We start from the raw sequence: 24,394 nt of genomic DNA on the forward strand, positions 1-24,394 counted from the left end.
TTTCATCTTGATAGCTTTCTCCCTGCAAAAACTTGGTGTGTCCTGCTGAAACTTGATATATCTACGTTGTTTTCAAGTAGTTTCCGCAACGACAATTTGCTGAAAGCTGATCAAGTTTGCGCAAATTTCGGTTTGCAGAAACTGTTCTGTTTTAGTATGCACATTGCTATACTGATAGTCTACCGCAAAGTTTTGATAAGTTTCCGCAATATTTTAGTTCTGTATCAGTTTGTACAATATGGTGTATACCAATTTTCAGCTTTGTGGAAACTTACTGAGACTTTATCATCGCCATGTAATTATAATAGGATGTTTGTGTTGCAATCAATATATAGAATTTTTAAAAAGATAACTGAAAACACTCGGACTAAATGCAAAGACAGCCTGTTACATGTATATTATAATTTGCGGAATGTGTTTTTCCCCTTTCGTTGTTAGTCTCACCCCCTCCCTTTGGAGGGATGGTGGTGGTGGTGGTGTCCATTTGTACTAATGAAGTATCACCTATAAGGTGTCAGTATATTCTGGTAGATTATTGCAATATACATCAGTGGCGGATTTAGAGGGGGCGTAGGCGGAGAAATAAATGACAAAATCTTTTAATTTTTTTAATTACTTTATTGGGAGAACTTAATATTTTCCCCCCCAAAAACCTTAAAATTTGGGTCATTTTATTAATTTCACCTTATTAAATTGATAGAAAATACATGTAGTACAAATGACTAAATAGGAGAAATATTTCAAGCCCCATAAAATTTGTAAAACCCAGGAGTTTCCGGGGGCTTCGCCCCCTGGGCCCCAACCAGGGCTTCGCCATGGACCCACTGCCTCATAAAGTGGCGCCCCGTAACCACAATTCCTGGATCCGCCCCTGTACATGTAGATATGAGGAGATACTGTCTGTATAAGTTGATAGCTCATCAAACGCACCTCCTGCGATGTGAAAGTGAAAATAGCTGCAATCCTCGCCGGCGGAATTATGGTAAGGTTCAATTTCAGCAACTATATATTTGCGATAATGTGCTCCACGAAGATTTCCTTAAAGATTACAATTATTCTAAATGAACCCTGTGCTTCCTAATCCCCGTAATGTAGTTCTTGTTCATCAGTGGCGGATCGAGAGGGTTGTAGTCACTCCACTTTACTTCCATAGTTTTAAACAAAACTGGTCATTTTACCAGTTTGCGATATTCACCCCTCTTTGGGGCCGGGGCGGAATAGGCACAAACTTGGGTCGCAATCCGCTCATCCTTTAAACAATTCCTGGATGCGCCCTTGCCCACAGGCACCTTAAATATGGATATTACTACCCCCCCCCTCAACTTTTTTTCATATTTTTTTTATGGGAATAATTTCTCTGAAGTGTATGAATTCGTAGTCTATTTCATCCCTCTTCGATTCATGTAATCGTTTCACGTTTTTTTTTGGTAAGCTTTAGAGATTGTCCTTCTACCGGTATAGAGATTGGCCTTCTACCGGTATAATAAAATTCATTTTATTATATACCAGTAGAAGGCCAATCTCTAAATACATGTATCCATACTTCCGGTGCCTGTGCCCTTGCCCGTGGAGAACAATACGTAAAGTGCACTTGTAAATATATTACCATTTTGTCTGTAATGATATTTCAGGGCCGTAAATTAACCTTCAATTTGGAGGAGGCAGGAAATTAGGCGGGGGTCTGGGGGCCGCCGAGGCCCCCAGACGCTGAGCACATTTTGTGCACACTGAACACGTTTCGTGCAAAATCCTTGATTCTAGGGCCTTCTAAGATGTTACTTGACTAACTCATTCTAAAAGAAAGATTTGGAATGCTTTTTAAGGGAGGTATCATGTTCTTAGTTATTGGAAACAACATAAATTCTAATGAACTTTAAATTTTAATTTTTTTTGGCTCAAAAGTTGGAGGAGGCAGCTGCCTCCTCCGCCTCCATGTAATTTACGGCCCTGTATTTACGGGTGTATTCAATACCACCTCCTAATAAAAACACAGGGGTGGGGGGGTGGTATCGTATAGACTCTCATTATTATCATTACAAACAAAATTACCGGTTCCTGTGATTAGACAAATATTGATTTATATTCACAAAATAAAAATTAAATCAAAATCGGAACCAGGAAAGCTTAATTGATTCCCAACTACATGGAAATGGACATAAGATTTTAATAGTGATATTGTTTAGCTACAGTTCATAATGCATAAGATATAATTGCAAAAGTCTATCTGTTAGTTGGATAATATCTTGTATACAATATAAGAATAACATAAGTTAACATCAACACTGTTCCAAGTATCTGATTTAAATCATTACTTCTTTTTACTGGCTAACAATTTATATTTCTATTAATTTGTCTTGAAAATGAAAAATCCATCGTACCACTGGACTTGTTTATAAAATGAAATTGATCCAACTTCGCCCCAAAATCACAGATTAAACAGTGGCGGATCTAGACCTCACTGTGTGTGTGTGGAGGGGGGGGGGGGGGCTTTTTTGGTCAAGCAAAGGAGATATGGTTTTGGTATTAAATGTTAATGAAAATTGAAACATCCATACTTCTTCATTATACTAGCCCGAATATTTAGAAATAATTGTCAAAGTGCACAAATGATCTTACAAAGATTTGGCCTAAAAGCAAAATATGCTTGACCTGGACCATTTAAATTGGCTTTAAAAGTGTTTCAGGTGTTTTCCCCCAAAAAGTCACTAAAATGATTTTAAAAGATTTGAGATGACCTTATAGAAATTAACAAATTTTGCACTAATCAAAATTTATAATCCATAGTTTTGAAATGTTTGAGTGGAGTATGAATGGTTGGTATGAGTGATTATATATCAATTGTACATCTTACCTTTAAAAGTATATATTATGATGCACTTAATTTCTATTTGTACAAATAAATTTAAAAAAAATTAAGCCTAAAAAAATAATTTAAAAAAATTATTATAATCCGAGGATTAATGTGCATTAAATTATACTTTGTTGTACAATATGAAAAAGGTACAAATTAAACAAATATTAGAAAGATATTACATATGTTAATGGTAGTATAAGTTAACCACATTCACTAACTGCAAAATTGTAGCTCTCTGAGAAAATATTGGGACAGATCTGTACCAATTAATATTTTCTCAGAGAGCTACAGTTCTGCAGCTATTGCATTCACATGATTATGAATTTCACAATATTTCATATGAATTTAAACGTAAAAATTAAAATGTATCCTTTGTCTTTGTATTGGGTGATGTATATTGCAACATAATTTTCAATGTTCATGCTGAGAATTGCTTTGCCATTATTTTCCAAATATCACCATATAAGCCTACAATATTACATATTATGTATCAAATAAATTATTTATAATATTGACTGAAATAGCATGATATGATGATCATGATATGAAATGCTTATAAAAGTATTAGATGGCAAATTACAACCTCACAAAGTCATTCACCCAGTAATTGTAGATAAGGAACAATGAGAAACAAAGTCAGGGGCTTGCTGAGCTGTAAAGAACATCCCATGTGTATTATACACAAAGGGATTAGTTGGGGTAAAATTCACCAGACAAAACCTGGGTACAGATATAAAAAAAAAAATGGACAAAATGACCATGCAAGGATAAAGTCAATATTAGAAGTTTATTAAAGCATAATAACAAAATGTCACAGGACATAATACTGATTTTTATATAAATTCAGGTGGGAAATCTGTTCCTTTTGTAAAGTTTACAAAAATGCATGTGTAAAATATATGTTATATTTTTATGAGATTGTTTTTCAATTTTATACTATAGATTTTGATAATTATTATTAAATGCTTATTCCTTTTATCATATCTATTGCAAAATATGAATTAAAATAGGATTTTCTTTTACTGATATAGAATACTAATAGGCTTTGTAATCATTGGGTTTACAAATTGCTACACAAGATCTGACATTTTTCACATAGCTTCTGCTTGCATGCATGTCATTTGATTCCATATCAACATATCAATTAATAAGCAAGATTCAAAATGTGAAATTACTTTGAAAAAAAAAAAAACACAACAAAAAACTTGATGACTGATAATCTATAATATGCATGATAGTTCAAATTTTCTTATGAATATATATGTATATCAAATGATATGTCAGAACAATCAATTTGCTATTATTGTACGTACATGTATATGCTTTCATAATTTTGCTGTTGTGTGATAATGAAATATTGTCAAATTAAAAAAAAATGTGAAATTACAATTTATTGTCCTTAGGTTTGTAATCAAGAATGAAGGAGTAAATGATAACCTAGTGGTGGATCCAGAGGGGGTGCTGGTTCAGGAAATTTTGCTAAAATAAAGTAAAAATAACACATTTTGAGGGTGGACCCCCCCTCCCTTGATAACCAAAATTAATGGTAAAATTCCCCTCTCTCAAAAATTCCTGGATCCATCCCTGTAAGCATTAGACAATCATTAATTTGTCATTCCATTATTCATAATTTCTTCATTGGACACATGGAGGCCAACTCTCACATGTGTGTATATAGACATAATTCCAATTATTTTGAAAATAAAGAGGTCAAAGTACCAATTGAATTCAATATAAAATATATAAAGAATATCTTATCATGGATATAAAGATTAAAACATTTCAATCATGTTAATTAATAGATTTTTAGGTCAATTGATTCTCTCATGTGACCTATTGCTAGTGGTCAGCTTCTGTTGTGACAGTAAACAAAACATCAAGCTTGAAAATATCATGATTCCTAGGGTAGAAATTCTGACTCCAGGAGGAACCAAACTTGATATATAGTGTTTATGTGTAAAACATTTAAATTTAGATAACATCTTCCTTAATGCTATTGATACTTTTAGGTAAAGAAGGAACAGGTAATTGTAAATTTCATGACCTCTATCAGTGATAATAATAATAAAATTTATATACATGCATCCTTATATAAAACAGTTTATTACTCTAAGGTGCTTTACACAATCTGATTAAAATAAGATCTTTGATCCGCTCCGTTATTGTTATGTCGTTTCAATAAGATCTTTGATCCGCTCCGTTATTGTTATGGAGAGGATCAAAGATCTTATTTATAACAATAACGGAGCGGATCAAAGATCTTATTTTAATGAGATTGTGCTTTACAAGGGCAAGAAGAGGAATGCAACAATAAAATAGAATTAAATGACATTATGACAATTAACTTATACATGTATCTGTAAATTAAATTATCAAAATAAAACACTAATGGCTAAAAGTTGGTTGGTTTTTGATACTAGCTTTAAAATAGATGGAACCAAAAATGGTCATAGTAATTACATGTCTTTATGATTTAAAAGAATCCTTCTTTAATTTTGTTGACACTAGAATATTATAAATGATGGATGCATTGTCAAGAAAAACAGAAAGATGTACAAAAATTGTGACACTTGCAACTCCAGGGTTCTGATTCAAAGTCAGATCCAAATAGTGTTAAAAGTGTATATCAAGTTTATAATTGTAAAATGTTTCATCAGTATAGACGCTTTTGGGGGAATGAATTACACCTTATACATGTATTATACTTCTACTGAATATTAGAATTTAGCATATAAATGCATGCCTAGAGCAAGAAAAGTTACTGTATTATATAGATTTCATTCATATTGAGGTTAGTAATACTTTTAACTAAATAACTCAGGTATTTAGTTAAGGTCAGTGTCTTGTTGATATTTTTGATGTGTGTATGCATGTACGTGTATGTGTGCGTGTGTGTGTGAAATACAAAAAAATCCATAAAGATTTGTTTCAGAGTTTTGAGTAGTGATCAGTTTTAGCAATCATCAACAGCTAGGGTATGAATCTGTACACTCATCTTTGTTAATTTCTAAAAAGACTTAAATTGCATTTCAAAAGTAGTCAAGTGTTATGTGAAGGAGATTTGAGGAACATATGTTCCTGCTAAATGTGTGTGATCATACATTTGGGGTGTCAATGGATGGAAAATCATCTGAAGATTGAAGTTTTGAAGAAATTGAAATACTTTATTGAATATTAATCAATCTTATTTTCATTCTAAAATCATGTACTCAAAGGAATTTTCTTTCAATTACATATGTAAGTGCATTAAATTGAATTATTTTTCTATTTCTTACTTACATTTAAAACAGTTATGTTTGTCATTTTGTTTCTCAAAGTAGAAAATATTTTCATGTAGATTTTTCTTCCAAGATTATTATTCCATAGATTTCAATTTAGAACATTCAAGTAAAAGAAAATAAGACTCTAAAAAAGGAGGTCTCCATGTGAATTGAGAGAAAGAAACGGAAATTATAAATTCTGTGGTGACATTAAATTTCATTTCATAATTTTGCCAGCTATAATAAGGTATGATATGAGATTCAGGGTGGTACATTTATGTGCATACATGTACCTTGTATCTCCAATTGAAAATTGATTGCTTTAAATCAATTTCAACATTATGAATATCCTACAAAAGTAAAACATAATGATTTTAAAGTTTAAAAAACACATTGTTTCACTCCTGAAACCTTGACCTCACATGGATATATATTGGTATTTAGTGTTGGTAGGTTTTGGTTCTTTTTGGGTGGATTTTGGATAATGTAGTGAATTTCAGTTAGTTGTAGCACAGTAACATGGAGTGAGCTTGCTTGCTTCCTGATATCTAGTCAATCACTTTTTAAGACATACATATTTTTCAAACTTGCATTGCACATATTTGTTTACATTTTTGGTAGGAGTGTTTTATATGCTCACTATATATGTCATCTTCATATATAGATGTGTAATTGTTTGCAAAAAGAAGAGACATCTAAATTCCTAATAAAAATGATAATTACATTTAAATCATAATTGTGCACTTCATGTACTTTTTACATGCAAAATAATTTCATATAATTATATGGTTTTTGTATTTTCTGTCCATATCTGTAAGTCTGTCTGTCACAAAGTCTTAAATTGTGCATTAAAATGCTTCTCCTCCTGTATGGATTATCTGATAAACTTGAAACTTTGTACAATGCTTCATTGCCATTTGCAGATGTGCACATTGTTGGGAGAGGATTTATTGTTATCCTAAAAGTTATAGTGGTTCGATCCAAGAGAGATGCGGGTGTAAAATAGCTTGTGACCATTTCTCCTAGTTGCAAACCTATTGCAGAGTCTTGAATTTTTTTTTTTTTTTTTTTTTTATACTATACTTTATTATCATTTAATGATGTCTAGATTTCTCTGACCCAGGAATCTAATATTTTCCTAAAATCTACAGTGGATCAAAAACATGTATTTTAAGTGTTGTTTTTTTTTTTTACCCTTTATTGAATAATCTTTGTAAAATTGCATGTGCAAAAGTAAAGATGCTTTGAAAATTCAATTACAAAATTAAACATTTCACTGGTTTGTTAAGGTACTCACTACACTAAAGCTTTATGACACTATGTTACAAGATGGCGATTTAAATGTTTTGGGAAAGTATTTGTATTGATCGATTTATTCGTCTATAACACCATAGCTAAGTGGTTAATTAATAAAGCATTGGGCAAGAGAGAGAGAGAGAGAGAGAGAGAGAGAGAGAGAGAGAGCATTGGGCTGGTGAACTACAGATCTTGAGCTCAAATCCACCAGTCTTTTGTTCATGTGTTGAAATAATATTTTTGAAAATCATGTTTTTATCCAAATTTGCATTTTTTGCTGTTTTTGGCATACACACTTATTGTATATCATCAGATCTTTTTTAAAATATTAAATCTATTTGTACTGATTTGAGAAACTATTTCCCGGTGTAGTGAGCCACCTTAAATGTAAACATAAAAAGACTCCAGTCTTTGTTTACATAACATAGAATGAAGGCTAAAATATTGCTTTTATTCCTGCATCCAGAAGGTTAAAATTTTGGCTGTGAATACAGATTCAGTTATACTTTTCATGTTTAACATTTAAAAAAATGAGAACAAAATTTAAAAAAAAAAAAAAAAAAAAACGTAAACGTCCTGTTTGAGAATTTTTCACTTGTATGGAGACGTCACCATTGCCAGTGAAGGGCTGCAACATTTAGGTCTATGCTCGGTGCTTATGCCCCTTTGAGCAGGGGTGGATTAATATTGTGTCACACATTTAGGTAATGTCATATAACTGTAAACAATGTCTCTAGAGGATTTGGGTGTTGCTCAACCGGAAATTTAATAAATGAATGCATAAGATTGGATCATACTTCTTTTTGGACTAGAACATCCAGGACTGAACTTTCTTAGGGTCGAGATGTCTGTTAACCGTTTATTCGTATTTACCTGTCAAAGTCTTTTTGACGCTTCAGGTATAGGAGAAAGTACTTTGACTTCAGAATGAATGTGATTGTCAGAGGGAGAATGATGGACCGAAGCATGCATTTTGTAAAATGATTCTTGTGTTGTTAAATCTTCGAGAATCTTGTTGGAGATGTCTGATTCGGTTCACGAAACAACTTAGCATCATCTAGCAGTAGCAGATTTCACCGTAAGCACTTAATTAACACTAATTTTAATATATTGTGCCGTTACCTATTTTCGATAGTATCCTAATTTCGATAGGTTATTATTTTTAACGATCATTCGATAATTGTAATGTCATTTTTCGGAATGTTTTTTCCCAAAATCAGCGTCAGTAACAAGAAGTGTCAGATAGCCAAAAAGATCGAGAATTACGCTTTTCAAAGAGGTAAGACTACAATTCTGTATGCATCTATTCTGAAAACGCCATTTTTCCCAATGCCAAAAAAACCACAATGAAAATCTGATTATTTTCCGTCGAAAACAGCGTCCTATTCACTTATGCTGTCGTCTGATAATAAACTCGATGCTGTGTTCTAAAACTAGATAAGCCTCTCTTTGGGTGAACTATCGGTTCAAGAGAACAGTATGGAAACGCATTATAGTCATAATACCATACGTTTTTTAAAAAATTCTCTATTTTAAAATTTGTTTTTATTGATTTCTTGTTTATTTCTTTGCAGATATTTTCCATCCAGAGAGGAAATTATAAGAATGATGATCCAGAGGCCTTGGGCAATGCTTTCCAGTCGGTAAAATATGGAATGAGTGTCCATGCTGAATTGTTACTGCCAAATGTTTCCAAGTCCCCTAGACAACTTTAAAATATGATAAATGGGCATAATAACATTGGGTGTGTGTCTTCAGGACCTCCACCACTATTTAAAATTGTTTGAAGTTGCTTTATTTGTTCATTATTTAATGTAATCAATTTGGTCGAAAAAATAAGAATTAAAAAATCATTCTATTTAATGTTGTTTTAACACTAACAGCGCACCATACTTACTATCGAAAATAGGTGACGTCAGTCAAAACAAATTTGATTATGACGGATCCAACGAAAGTTGAAATGCTACCTGAATTTTGATAGTTTTAAACAAAAAAACAGCATATATGCATTAGATAGAGTTTATTGATTAGAACAGATAAAATTCAGGTGAGAAATAATTGCTGAATATATTAAATATGTAAAAATAGTACTGCACTATCGAAAACCGGTGACACCAGGATATTGTAAACAAATTGTAGAGTCTGTAAGCTAGGCTATTCCAAAATTCCACAACATATCAGAGGAACCGGTAATTTAGCCTGTACATAATGATAAGAGTAGGGGTATATACCACACACCCCTAATAAAAGCACTGGGATTACTGAATCAGAATGACAATTGGGGTGGGGACGATAAAAGCAGAATTTTCGAATTATTTTGAAGCGAAGTTTTGAGTAAGAAATGGTGCCATTCCTTTTGGGTTATTTTTTTCATTGGGGATGGTACCATAGGGCCAACTATTATTATTACAGACAAAAATACCGGTTCCTGTGAATATTCACACCTGACGACCTGTAAAGGGTTGTAAATAGAGAATGTGAACAGCTGCATGTAAATAAGTTAGTGTTCTAACTGCATAATTTAATACCGTTCAATTTTATTCTAATATTTTTGTGATAGGGTTATATGTATACAATTGAAATTGCATGGGAAAGAGTTTAGTAATGCAGAGCTCTAATATAATTTAATTTCTCATGTTGTTTAGACATTTATCCATTAACACATGTATAGGTCTACATAATTTAGGAATGTAATTACTAGATATAAAGTTAATGTCATTCCTTAGCTTGCAAGTACATTCTTAAGAATCATGACAAACAACACTCTTTAAGATACAATTTTCTGCTTTATTACTATATTCATGGGATAAAAGTCCCCATCCTGTGTTTTATTTGGGATATTTATTCCCATTCATGCTCAAATAGGATATTCACTGCCATTTCATGTTCATTATGGGACATTTCCTCCTATGGGACATTGTATCCCATTTTGAATTTAAATATGGGAGTTAAAATCCTATGGGAGAAATTATATTTTTTCTCCCATGGGATTTTTGGTAGGAGTGAAAATCCCCCAAGTGGGATTAAAAATCCCTCCAAAATCCCATGGGATTTTTTGATTTCAGGTGAAATATCTTAAAAACTACAATAGTTACAAGTGTAAATGTTGGTGCATGTCTTGTGGACATAAAATCCCATCTTTTTTTGTAAAGGGTTTATTTGTATCCTTAATAAAAGGGTTGGCGAAACTCCGGACTTTTGTCGTGTCCAGAGTTAAATGTCGCACTGTTTATAGTAAGTACTCGGCTATTTCCGTAACCGCAAATGAAGCGAGTCTTCTTACCGGTTACAGAAAAGGATGAGCGCGTGATCCGATCAGTGATGATCGCCCCGCATATCCTTAAGATGGAACTTTCACAGTCTGCATATAAATTTCTTATGGCAAGATCTTTATATCATACCTTGATCAATTACCTTGGTTTTATCCAGAACAGCAAGACAATGTCAGTCATATCGTTGTTCGGGCATGCCTATGCTATTTGTATTAATTTTTAATTATGTTGTGATCCTTTGGGGCTAGGTTGTGGCCACAATATGGAATCAAAATTTCTCAAGGGAATAGAGATTGATGAAATAATCTCATTTAAATCACAACAGTTGAGCATTGATAGACCAAGGTGACTCAGGTGAGCGAGGTGGCCTATAGGCCTCTTGTATAAAGTTTACTTTGTAAACCCTGGGACACATGCTCCATTTTATATCAAGTTGCAGCTGATACAGGTGTTCGAAATTTGAAATTTTAAAGAATTGGGGATACTAAATCTAAAGTGGAATCTGTATTTTCTTAACAACACACGCACTCCCATATTTACGACTTTAAAAAATATCGAGACTCACTCCCGGTAAAATTACCACGAGAGCACATCCTTAAGAAATAAATTCATAAAATTTGTTTATTTATGCCCAGAAAATAAATGGTAAATTGGGAAGTCTTATTAATTGTGTCATATTCCTCTGAACTTCGAATATGCTAAATATTAAAACTGATACTTATTAATAAACATTTTGATTTACTGAATGATGTTGTGTAACTTTTTTTTGGCACTCTGCTTTTCCATAAAATAGCCCTTACAAGTTTATTGTTATTTCGGATTTCAAAACTTTCGGTTGACTATCACTGAAGAGACATTATTTGTCGAAATGTACGAAAGCCCAGAAGGCTCATTCGAGATTCGAAATTCAAAATACGAGATTCGAAATTCAAAATACGAGATTCGAAATTCAAAATCCAAATTAACCAATAAAAATGTAGGTCACAATAAATTAAAGGTTAGAATAGAGAGTACATGCATATACATGTAAACATAAATATGACAGAGAGCTTATTCTTCTAATATGTTTACCAAACAGCGAAATATTTCTTCTAAAACTATAAATGTTTTGATGTATGCTTAGGATGCAAACAGGCCCGAAGAAAGCGGTAATGAGGCAGACAGAAAACTTGTTCCAACTCCTGCATATTAATTCTGCACTGTATGTGATAACCAGGTCAAATAATGACGAATAGACATCGTGATATACCTTAAAGTGAAATCGTATATGAAGCCTATTAACCGATGAAACCCCTCCAACAATTGATTCTAGTTTGATTTTTTTTCAGTTATCTATACAATGTATATAAACAATGGAGGAAATTCGAACAATGAATATATATTTATCTCGGATCTATGTTGTGTCTTTTTAAAAAAACATGTTTAGACTCCAGGAAGCTGAACTACGTGCATGATAACGGTAGTATACTAATCTATACACGTTTTAAAAATGATCCTATGCACTGATTCATATTATATCAGCCTACGTACCACAGGGACTGGTAATTTTGTCTGTAATATAATACATGTAATACATATACTTGAACATAGAATATAAATGTATAAATATGAATCAATGGGACAAGCTATTTTTTTTAAAACGTGGATAAATTAGTGTTCTGTGGTAATGACTAATGACGACGTAGTTAAGTAAGCTTCCTGTGAAACATGAAACAAATATAAAAAGAGACAACATGGATGGGAGAAAAATAATTATTCATGGTTCGAATTTCCTCTATCATTCACAGGCACCTGAAGTATAGATATTACTACCCCCCCCCTTTTCATATTTTTTTCGATTCATGCAATCGTTTCACGCTTTTTTTATTTTATTATACCAGTAGAAGGCCAATCTCTAAAGCCTACAAAAAGCGTGAAACGATTACATGAATCGAAAAAGGGATGAGATAGACTGGGAATTCACACATTTCAGAGAAATCAGGGGCGGATCCAGGAATGGTGGTTACGGGGGAATCGCCACTTTATGAGGCAGTGGGTCCTGGGCGGAACCCTGGTGGGGGTCCAGGGGGTGAAGCACCCGGAAGCTCCTGGATTTTACAGATTTTATGGGGCTTGAAATATTTCTCCTATTAAGTCATTTGTACTATTTACTATCATTTAATAAGGTGAAATTAATAAGATGACCCAAATTTTAAGGGGTTTTTGGAAAAAATTAAGTTCTCCCAATAAAGTAATTCAAGAAATCAAAGGATTTTGTCATTTATTTTTTCGGGAGTGGAAGAAACTATGACTTCTTTTATCGTTTAGTACATTTTCCGAAACAAGATACCGCAATTTACCTTGAATTTGAAATTTTTAGGGGGGGGGGGGTCGACTGCGCCCCGTCTAAATCCGCCACTGGAAATTATTGCCACCCCCAAAAAAATTATGAAAGGGGGGGTAGTAATAATCCATACTTCAGGTGCCTGTGCTATCATTTACACACAGCGCATAAAAAAATGAACGGGTGAGGAAGATATTTGTACAGGCATCTGAAGTATGGACACTACTACCAACACCCCCCCCCCCCTTCTGATTTATTTTTCTGCGGCGATAAATTCTCCAAAATGTGTGGATTCTTTGTCGATCCCATCCCTATTTCGATTTATATATAATCGTTTCACGCTTTTTGTAAGCTTTAGAGATTGGCCTTGTATTGGTATAATAGAATACAATTTCATTTTGTTACACCATTAGAAGTCTAGGCTAAAGCTTACGAAAAGCGTGAAACGATTATATAAATCGAAATTGAGATCTGATAGACAAGGGATCCACATATCTTAGAGAAATTATCGCCGCAAAATAATAATAATTTTATAAAAAAAAAAAAATCAGAAAGTGGGGGGGATGGATGTTGGTAGTAGTGTCGACTTCAGGTGCCTGTGGATATTTGGTCAAACACTAAAATGGGCGGTTTGTTCACAGTTAGTTTTCCCCTCCCATTCCCCCTTTTTGAAATTGCCGGTTGGCTACGTGTCTGGTTAAACACTCGATAATCAATACCGGTAATTACATTGTAATGTTTCCTTCATACATGTAGTTCACAGTGCTTGGGTACCCCCCCCCCCCCCCCTTGCGTCGAATAAGCCACATGAGTTATAAGTATGTTTGTTGAACATCTCTTTAATGAATATCAACCATGTCTTGCATACCCAAAAAGTCCAAAGTAAATCAAAATAAGCCCTTTTTATGAATTTAAATTTTTTAATAAAAATGCTTCTTTTGAGCTATTTTTGGCCTTTTGGGGTAGGCAAGACATTGTGACATGCATCAGAGAAATTTTGAACAAAATTAATTAAATCAACTCAAGTACGCTATTCGGGTGATGGTGGCGGGGGCTGAACCCATGCGCCTGTGTCATTGTTGACACAGACATGTACAGTTATCTTCATGTAAAATAGGCCTAATTTCAGGCAGAAAAAAATGGTATGCAGGTAAACCTATAGATTAATCTAAAATCAGAATACGTTGCTACGGGGTGTCATAAGTTAATTTTATTCATATAACTTTCGATTTCATTTCAATTAAAGTGTACTCTTTGAGGTGTATTCGACCTGGTTCCACCCCCCCCCCTCCCCGCTTTCTATGAACCTGACTTTCTACAGGCCTATTTGCATATAATGACATGATTTATAATGTCAAAATATTGCCCATAATATGAAGCTGTGGGATAAGATAATTTTTAAAACGTGGATAGATTATTTTTCTGTCGTAATGACACGTGTAGTTTAGCTTCCTGGGCCCTAAAAAATTGTAAAAAGAAGATATATCGGAGATAAATATTTATTCATGGTTCAAATTTCCTCTATTGTTTATATATAATAGATAAGTACTTGACCCAAACACCCAGAGCTACGGGCCTGTCTGCATGCTAAGCATACATCATAACATTTATAGTTTTAAAAGAAATGTTTCGTTGTTTGGTAAACATATTAGAAGAATAAGCTTTTTGTCATATTTTAAGTTTATGCATGTACTCTCTACCCTTTAATCTATTGTGACCTACATTTTGATTGGTTAATTTGGATTTTGAATTTCGAAATTCGAATCTCGTATTCTGAATTTCGAATCTCGTAATTTGAATTTCGAATCTCGAATGAGCCTTCTGGGCTTTCGTAGAAATGCGCATCTGGTGCATTAGAATTGGTACCATATAAGTTTTACGTTTAAAAGGTGAGTCAAATATACAAGGATATGTTAGTATTGGATAGCTACATGTATAATTCATGGGCCTTAATGTGCCATCTCCTTTATTGAAACAATAATGTATGTTAAACACCTGTTTAGTATCATATGGTTATCATATATTGAACATATATACAAAACAAATGGATGTTCACCATGATTATTGTTTGAAGTTAGCAGCATATAGTCAACATGTAATAAAGGTATTTTAAACATATAAACATTCCAATTCTACGCCCGAGATAAGTTGCATTTTTACCTCTGCAGGGTGTGCACATCGTCATACTAGTATCTTTGTCGATTCCATCAATACGGAATGTGTAATAATGTAATGGAAAAAATATTTCCCAACAATTCTCAAGGTGTTATACCAATAGCTCAACACCTGAAGTTAATATGATCTAAGGTAATCGTTTACGTACCTACTATTTTATATTAGAAATATATCGTGATCTACAGTATCGGTAGTGAACATGACATTCATAAATTCCTGTCAGGCTTACATGATGCATGTGATGTACATGTAACAACATGATTATTCATTACAGATTATCGTGTTGTGCTTTGTATTAGTCTTCAAATAGCTAGACACATTCAAACGCGATCCCTTAACGTGTTTGATTTGGAAGGCAATCTGATTAAAACCAGATCCTGAGATCCGCTCACTTAGATCGCTACACTAATGTAGCGATCTAAGTGAGCGGATCTCAGGATCTGGTTTTAATCAGATTGGATTTGAAGACTGACCAACAGTGACTTCAGTTTATGTATTGTGATGCATTATCAGATTTAGCTTTTTCTCCTTTCATACAGATATGATTGGATCCCTACCAGACAACCAGAAAGCCATTTTGTACTCGCTGTTGTGTTATGACGGTAACCAAATCAGCTGGAGGGACAGTGACCAATGGTTGTCAACACTTAACGATATCCGGGAAAAACTCTTTGATGCCGAAAATGTGTCTGTAACGGATACAAAACATGATATCGACAAATTAAAGAGTATTAAGTTAATACAAAATAACGACCGACATCTAAAAATTACCTCTAAAAAGTACGTTGAGGATGCTATGTACGAGTTCGGGAAGAGCACAAACTCAAAGTTCTCTAATCACAGTTACATGTTAACTTTGTTGTGTATGACCATAGTGAGGGATTACTGCACGGCCTGGTCTAGGTATAGATATTCAAAACATGTTTATTGTGTTGATGGTCTCTATCCCTCCCTGGTGTACCGGTTACAGATGGACATCCTCATCCACCCAACAATAGAGGACGATGACTGGGGCTTACAGAAAGCAGCGTCCTGGATATGTAAGTATGAGAGCACTGTCTGTAGTAGTGTAAGAAGATGTGTCATTGTTTGTGATAGTTTAAAGATATACATTACTATATCTATAATAGTTTAAAAAGATACGTCATTATCTATAATAGTTTAAAGAGCTACATGACTATATAAATATATTAGTTTAAAGATATACGTCATTATCTATGATATTTTTAAAAGATACGTCATTATCTATGATATTTAAACATGACTATGTATGACTTATGTATAATAGTTTAAAGATATACATTGTTACGTCATTATCTATAATAGTTTAAAGATATACATTGTTACGTCATTATCTATAATAGTATAAAGATATACATTGTTACGTCATCATCTATAATATTTTAAAGAGTTGCATAATTATCTGTGATAGTTTAAGAAGTTAAGTCACATTAAGTATCACTCTATGTTTAAGAAGACTATAACCCTCAAAATGAATTTAAAAAGAAACGGAAATGTGTTTGTCTTCCATAAATTGCGTTATCGATATTTTGAGATAATGAAATATCCAAGGCGTGTTAATTCGATTATTGTAATTTGCATTAATTAAATACATAGTTTATGGAATTTGTAATATCCCCTATGCCCCCAATATATTCTTTTGATAACATTAATGAATGTTAAAAATATAATAATGAATGAACTAATGAATTGAAGGACGAGCGGGACCCCTTCCCTCCACTTTAGGAGTATGAAGTTTGGGCATATTTTAAGTTTGTATTACAGAGTAATTGTCTGCATGATTTGTATAAAGTAACATCCAACATCAATGTAGAACCGTGTTCAATGCGTACTGACTACACAGTAATTCACTGAATGTAAAATTAACAATACAAATCCTATGTTAATGCTCAGTTGTGACGACAGTTAACCCATGCTACACTTCCCTTCGTAAGAAATGAGACATCACACAGTAATGGAGGGTCTTTGTCCCTCAGGACGATTGGCACACAACCCAGAAAGCCCGTCATTCATTTCAGACAATCAAATTCGTCTTATTCCAAATATCGACCTCAAAAACGGAAATTTATGAAATGAAATCAGAAGTATATAGTATCCCGGGAAATGTTCTTCCACTGTTTCTTGTAAATATTGGAATACAAAGCAGACCCTGAAATATGCTGCTACACCACTTACACCGTACGAAACGAACTCTACACAGGATGATGGAGGGTTTACATGGAACTATGAACAATCTACACAGAACAATGAACGGTTTACACGGGGCGATAAACGGTTGACACGGTACAGTGAACGGTTTACAATGAGCGATGAACGGTTTGTTACCGGGTTCAAACTGGCCATACAGAAAAACACAATCGCTGCTTTCAATATTGTATTGATGGCACTGTGAATTATAGTCTGAAAGAAACATACCTTCACATTCAATCCACAATAAAATAAGACATAGTAACATGAAACAAAGACAGCTAATTTCACTTATATAAATATCACAGAAATTATCTTCGTGTTGTAGAAATGGTAAAAACTAAATTACCTATGCTATAAGTACATGTATCATGATTTGATAAGAATGAAATATAAATTGCCAATCTTTGCTATTAATTCAATATAAAATGAATATACCATATAAATACATACAGATAATGAGATGACGCTATACGTGCAGAATACACACACATGTATGCTATTCCTAATCATATATCCTCCCTTACCCAATCTGTGGTACCAGAGCAGTACGACCAATCAACACATCGGGTGACTCTATACAAGAAATAATATTCCTAATTATATGTATAGTATAATATGCAAAAGAATTGATAATCTCATATCATTCATACTTGACATCAATGGGATTAAAATAAACTGACCTGCACTGCAATAATTAAAGTCCCATGAAAAGAAATATCACAGTATATAGTAAATGCAACCATTCAGCTTAAATGAAAAAAAGTGTTATACTAAAAATAATTGAATAAACTAGAAAAAACTATAAGAAAACCACCTGACCTAAACTTTCAACCAACCAAAACCTCCAAAACTGGGATTTAAAAAAATTACACACATATATATCACACGGAACGATGAACGGTCTACATAGAGTGATGAGCGGTTTACACGGAACGATGAACGGTTTACACGGATCAACGAACGGTTTACACGGATCAATGAACGGTTTACACGGAGAGATAAACGGTTTACACGGATCAATGAACGGTTTACACGGAACGATGAACGGTGAACACAGGGTGATGAACGGTTTATACGGGGTGACGAACGGTTTATACGGGACAGTTAAAGGTTTACATGGATCAATGAACGGTTTCTGAAGAAGAAGATTTTTAATGTATTTGCACTATTTTTGCTATTATATCCCCTTGGAGAAGGGCGTTGTCCTTCATTTAAAAAAAATTGAATCCCCGTTATTAAAGGATGCTTTGTACGAAGTTTGGTTCAAATTGCCCCAGTGGTTCTCAAGAAGATTTTTAAAAGTCGTCAATGCATTTTAACTATGTTGCTATTACCTCCCCTTGGAAAAGAGTGTGACCCTTCATTTGAACAAACTTGAATCCCCTTCACCCAACGATCTTTTGTGCCAAGTTTGGTTGAAATTGATCAGTGGTTGTGGAAAAGATTTTGAAATGTTCTTAACTTACTTTCACTATTTTGCTATTATCTCCCCTTGGAAAGTAGTGTGGCCCATCATTTTAAAACCTTGAATTCCCTTCACCCAATAATGGTTTATGCCAAGTTCGGTTGAAAATGGCCCAGTTGTTCTAGAGAAAAAGATTTTTAAAAATTGTTGATATATTTTTACCATTTTGCTATTATCTCCCCTTGGAGAAGGGCACAGTCCTTCATTTGATCAAACTTGAATGCCTTTGCCCCTAAGATGCTCTGTGCCAAGTTTAGTTGAAACTAGTCTAGTGGTTCTCGAGAAGAAGTCGAAATTGTGAATGTTTACAGACAGATGGATGATGGACAACGGGTGATCAGAAAAGCTCACTTGAGCTCTCAGCTCAGGTGAGCTAAAAAGCTAATCTATGGAACTAAATTTAAAGACGTTGGTTTAGAATTACAAGTAACTCAATTTAGGCAAAGTGCTACTGTCCATAAAGGTGGATACTATTTAGGATATGGAGAGCTGTGAGATTCAAGTATATTGGGGAAGTTTATTCTCTTGTTTGCGTTTTTTTTTTTTAGTTCAGCCTGATGCGATTAATCATCATTCATAAAGAACAGAGAAATAACAAGACATCCCTAAGAATGAATGTCTCCCTCATTCCTTCTAACTATTGGTTAATACGATTCTAGTTGTAATAAAGAGATGACACTTTATATTCTATATCTAGCTGTGGTTTAACCTGTTACCTGTAAAACATTTCGTCTAATGGAATATTAGAATTCACTGAAATGAAGTAACAAAATTTCACACAAATTAAAGAAATCACATTTGAAAAATTAATCCACCAAATGAAACCCACCGACGGAAACAGATCTGAATACAGTCCACTCCACTTATATTGAAGTCGCTTAATATATTGAACTATCTGTTATATTGAGGTTTAAATAAATCCCCCAGTAGCAATATGTGTGTACAGTAGTTCAGCATTAGTTATATTGAACTTTGGATATAATGAACAATTCAGGTCGGCCCCCTGAATTTCATTATATCCGGAGTAGACTGTATATATATTTATAAGCTTTAGAAATAAGATAAAATTGTATGCAAAAATTATATCTTCATCGAATGACGATTATTTCACTTGGATATTGGTTTTGTTGATTTCAACATAACTACAGACTGATTAATGAATGGCCACTTCTGTATCGTTATATTGCATGTTTCAATACACTTTAAAGAAAGGGGAGATAATAAAAATCAGCCTTTTTCAAAGACAGGGATCGCATTAGATAATATACATTGTACATTTTTAAAATGCACTTGTATGATGATATAAAAATATAAAAATCAGGCAAGACTTATCAAACATATTTTCGGGGGGGGGGGGGGGTAATGTTTCCATGACGAGATTCTCAGCTAAGCAGTTCAGTTAATTGAAACTTCCACAACCTCTAGATCACGGGGGGGGGGGGGGGGTCTGTTTATGCGGGATATCCAAGCAAATTCTTAGTATTTTGATTAGAGATTTCTTTCTGATGTTAGATACCTAAAGGTAATACATCTTTATTCGTAATTATATTTCCTGGAGCAATATCATTCAGATTATTTGTTAAAAACAAACTCTGAGTAATGTTGGACACGTTTTCTCTCCATAATCGAAAGAAAAGGAAATATTTGCACTAGTTAGTAACCTGCTACTGTTGGGAAACTATAAACACCGATTTCAGCATACCTCATGGGTCTCAAGCCTTCTCTTAATTCGAAAGATCAGGATTTTCCGATCTAAAAAAGTTATACCAAACCGCAAAACAGTTCCCATAAACAATTTATATGGAAAGAAATAACTAATAATTAACAATCTAATTAAAACTAGAGTCTATGATCCGCTCATCTACTATCGCTACACATAGTGACAGTAGATGAGCGGATCATAGGATCTGATTTTAATTAGATTGTAATAAATAACGAAACGAGATCTAAAAAGTATAACAAAACATTTTATTCTCATATCATCACGTATTCGTTGATAAATAGTTTTTTTTTTTGGTAGCTAACCTATAAAACCCAATGCAGACGATAAAAATATACAATAGTATAATACACATATCATGATATCAACAACTTAGTCCTCTGGTTCATACCCCACCTCCATTTTATTTCTAGATCCGCGCCTGGACAATGTTAATTACATGTATATATGTATATTGTATTGTTATCTAATGTAATCTTTCAGTTGAAATCTGGGTTGGATTTTGCTATTTTTTCATGTACAATTCAATATTTCATTTTTTTTAAAATTTAAATCAACTTTTAAAACATCAAATAGCTGGGGGGTTTCGACATCGTTCTTTTTCCACTATTTTTACCGGCAAAGTTGGTCATTTTTAACGTTCGATCTATAGGCTAGTTCCTGATCCTTGTTTTAAATAGTAGTAGTGAATTGTAGAGGAAATATAATTAAATTAACCGAAGAATTGAAATAAAGGATCAACCCGTGTCCCCTTACAACCAAAATTAGAGTTTTGATTTAATTTTTGAATTTTGCAAGATAAGAAATTTCAGACAATTGTGAAACCAACTTCTTCTCCGGCTGCTCACATTAGATACGGCTGAACCCCCCCCCCCCCCCCCCCCCCCCCACTCCCCTTTTCCCCAACCCTAAAATCTTGACAAAAGTTTTCAATGCTCAATGTAATGCTCCAACTCAGGGGCGGATCCAGAGGAAGTTCCAGGGATAGCACACATCCCTCCTTCGTCAGAAAATTTTGCTTAAAAAGGTTAAAAATAACGCATTTTGAGGGTGGAACCATCCACCCTACCTCTTTTGAAAGCCAAAATTAATGGTAGAACCCCTATTTCAAAAATTCCTGAATCCGCCCCTGCAGTTTGACATCTTATGACCGTGTTCAGTTCTCGTGCAGTCCGTGTACATACAGCTTGATGGCGTGACGTGTATAGCACACACCGCTTGTCAAATACTATCGATATTCTGTCTTCTAATTATAGAATGCTTTGATATGCGAAAATGTATAGTGCAAAGGTTTTTACATTTAGAAATTATGGTCGGAAGTTTTACATATCATACCATGAATTATTTTTTTGTGATCATGAAAAATATAGTATATAAAGCCTTGTGCAAAAAAATAAACAGATATACGGAAGCCGATAGGTGCCAAGGTATAGAATTAATATTTATTTAACTGGCGGTCGCCACTTAATTTATGTGGCGGCCGCCACTTAATTTAACTGGCGGCCGCCACTTATTATATGGCGGCCGCCAAATAAATTAAGTAGCGGGCGCCAGTTATTTTATCTGGCGGCCGCCACTTAATTCATATATGGCGGCTGCCAATTGCAAAAACAATGTAATTCGTATCGCTGAGTAATTATTTTGGAAATATTTAGAATAGTACGCAAACACGCAGCATCGTTTTTCAAGGTGTATAGGGACAGTCAAAGGAGAAATTGACTTCTACAATTGTTGACAAGCAGAAAGGAAACCTAAAATGTATCTTTTGTCCAAACTTCGTACTCCTAAATTGGAGGGAGGGGACTCCGTTTATTCTTCAATTGATCAGTTAATTCATTAATCCATTTTTACCATTCATCACTACCACCAAAAGAGTGGGATGAGGGAAAAATCCACCAATTAATCTTATTTCACATGCGAAAATAATTTAGTTTGCACGTGAAAATAACAGAAATTGAACGTTGTCAAAAAAAATGGAGGGTCTGCCCCGTGGTTCTACGTGTTTAATAGTACAATCGAAAAACAATGATTTAATGCTCTTAATTGTGTATATATAAATGTCACATACATATTACTAAGCATTGGGAGGGATTGCACCCCTTTCATTTTGAGAGAGAGATAGAGAAAGAGAGAGGAGTTGAATAACTGGTGACAGTCATATAAATGATTTAAATTGAGTGGCGGCCGCCATATAATTAACTGGCGGCCGCCAGATAATAAGTGGCGACCGCCAGTTAAATTAAGTGGCGGCCGCCACATAAATTAAGTGGCGGCCGTCAGTTAAACAAATACTAATTCTATACCCTGGCACCTATCGGCTTCCGTACAGATACACAAAAGACGTCATTCTTTATTACAACACTACCGCAATAACAGACATAAATCGCGCAGAAACGCATGCGACTTCTCCAAAATTATAGCGAGCGAAGCTTGCGTAGCGAAGTGACGCAACGAGCTCGCTCCAATGATTATACAATCTTCATCAGCTGAAAGATGATGGGGACTACCCATAATGCTTCCGGAAAAATGTCGCTGTCAGTGTGTTATACTTCATTGACAACCCCGTAGATAAAAGAAATAAATAGTTTGGAAAGTACCACAAATGATTTATATTCCCCGTGTTAAATGAATTGCCTATTTTAAAGTCGTGTTGTAAGATGTTATGGGTCTTCACATAGTATCATAGAATGGGTCGGTTTTTACCGGTCTATTATATTTTTTAACACTCTCAATGTTTGTAACTATTGCTCTTTGAGAATTGTGGGTTTTTTCCCCTCGAAATAGAAGACTCGATAAATTCATTTAAGGTGACTCCACACTCACAGTTTTATCTGATACAAGTTTGAAAAGTGTATTTATTTCTATTCATTAGAGTTAAAACTAACAAATTATCAAATAAAATACATAGGTCATCATACTTTTTAAGATGAGAGACGTACATAAACAGAATCATATATCACCGTCAGAAAATTACTATTTTCCTTAAACAGCGTTATCAAAATTTCATTAAAAACTGGTTATGACGATATAGTAGCATTCATAACAATTTCATGAAACTATATCTTCACAAAAATATACAAAATGTATGTAAAAAATATAGGAAATCTATCGCATAATAGACTTGATAAAGAAATCAATAGAAACAGAGTTATTGCCCTTGGATTCAATATTTTGAAACATATCATTGATTATTCATCTATAACTTAGACTTTTGAAATAGTTTATTTTTAACAAGATTTTTTACAAGAAGTATCGGAAAATAGTCCAACAAAATTTATGTTCCTATGATGCATAAATTTAAATAAATCATTGATTTTGCAAAATCTGATGACATCACAGGAGGGTGGAATTACTTTTTAAAAAAGTTTTTCTGATCACTACTTCTTGAAAAAGGATGTGGTTTTTTTTTCCGAGGGAGGAAATAGACGACCGCATCGTAAATGTTAGACGTAGCTACATACCACTTACCGTCATACATCCGAGGCTAGATGTAGGGTACCGGAGAGTATCAAAATCTGCCGAAGTAGTGTCGAATGAGGAATTCGTTATGTGCAAAACAAAAACAAAAACAAAAACAAAACAAAAACAGAACAAGGAAGAACCCCAGAAAACGAGGACAAAATCTTTGTTTTGCATCATATCATTTGCATTAAATTGCTCACATTTATTCATCAGTTTTAAATCCTTCGCACTTCCCGATATTCAGATCTACAGTACCCAGGAGACACTTGAATTCAGGATAACATATTAAAGTTACTTTTATTGTGAAGTTTTATTTTAAAAATCATATTTCTTAAATTCCTTAGAAATAACTTATT

General features: G+C 33.8%; 1 protein-coding gene and 1 long non-coding RNA gene across 2 annotated transcripts in view; both read left to right on the forward strand.

Moving 5' to 3' along the window:
* The first annotated feature begins 4,987 nt into the window (after positions 1–4,987).
* On the forward strand, positions 4,988–9,273 carry LOC130052964 (uncharacterized). The gene is made up of 2 exons (XR_008801372.1): positions 4,988–8,689; positions 8,985–9,273. It is a non-coding gene; the product is annotated as an uncharacterized LOC130052964 (long non-coding RNA).
* Positions 9,274–15,714: 6,441 nt separating this feature from the next.
* The window catches only part of LOC125677403 (uncharacterized), a 42,545-nt gene continuing 33,865 nt past the window's right edge, over positions 15,715–24,394 (forward strand). Inside the window, exon 1 of the mRNA XM_056159301.1 lies at positions 15,715–16,220. Within this exon, the coding sequence (XP_056015276.1) occupies positions 15,722–16,220 (499 nt within the window). The 5' untranslated portion in view covers positions 15,715–15,721. The remainder of the gene's footprint in view (positions 16,221–24,394) is intronic.

This window comes from Ostrea edulis, chromosome 3 (assembly GCF_947568905.1).
Source record: "Ostrea edulis chromosome 3, xbOstEdul1.1, whole genome shotgun sequence".
Classification (NCBI taxonomy): Eukaryota; Metazoa; Mollusca; class Bivalvia; order Ostreida; family Ostreidae; genus Ostrea; species Ostrea edulis.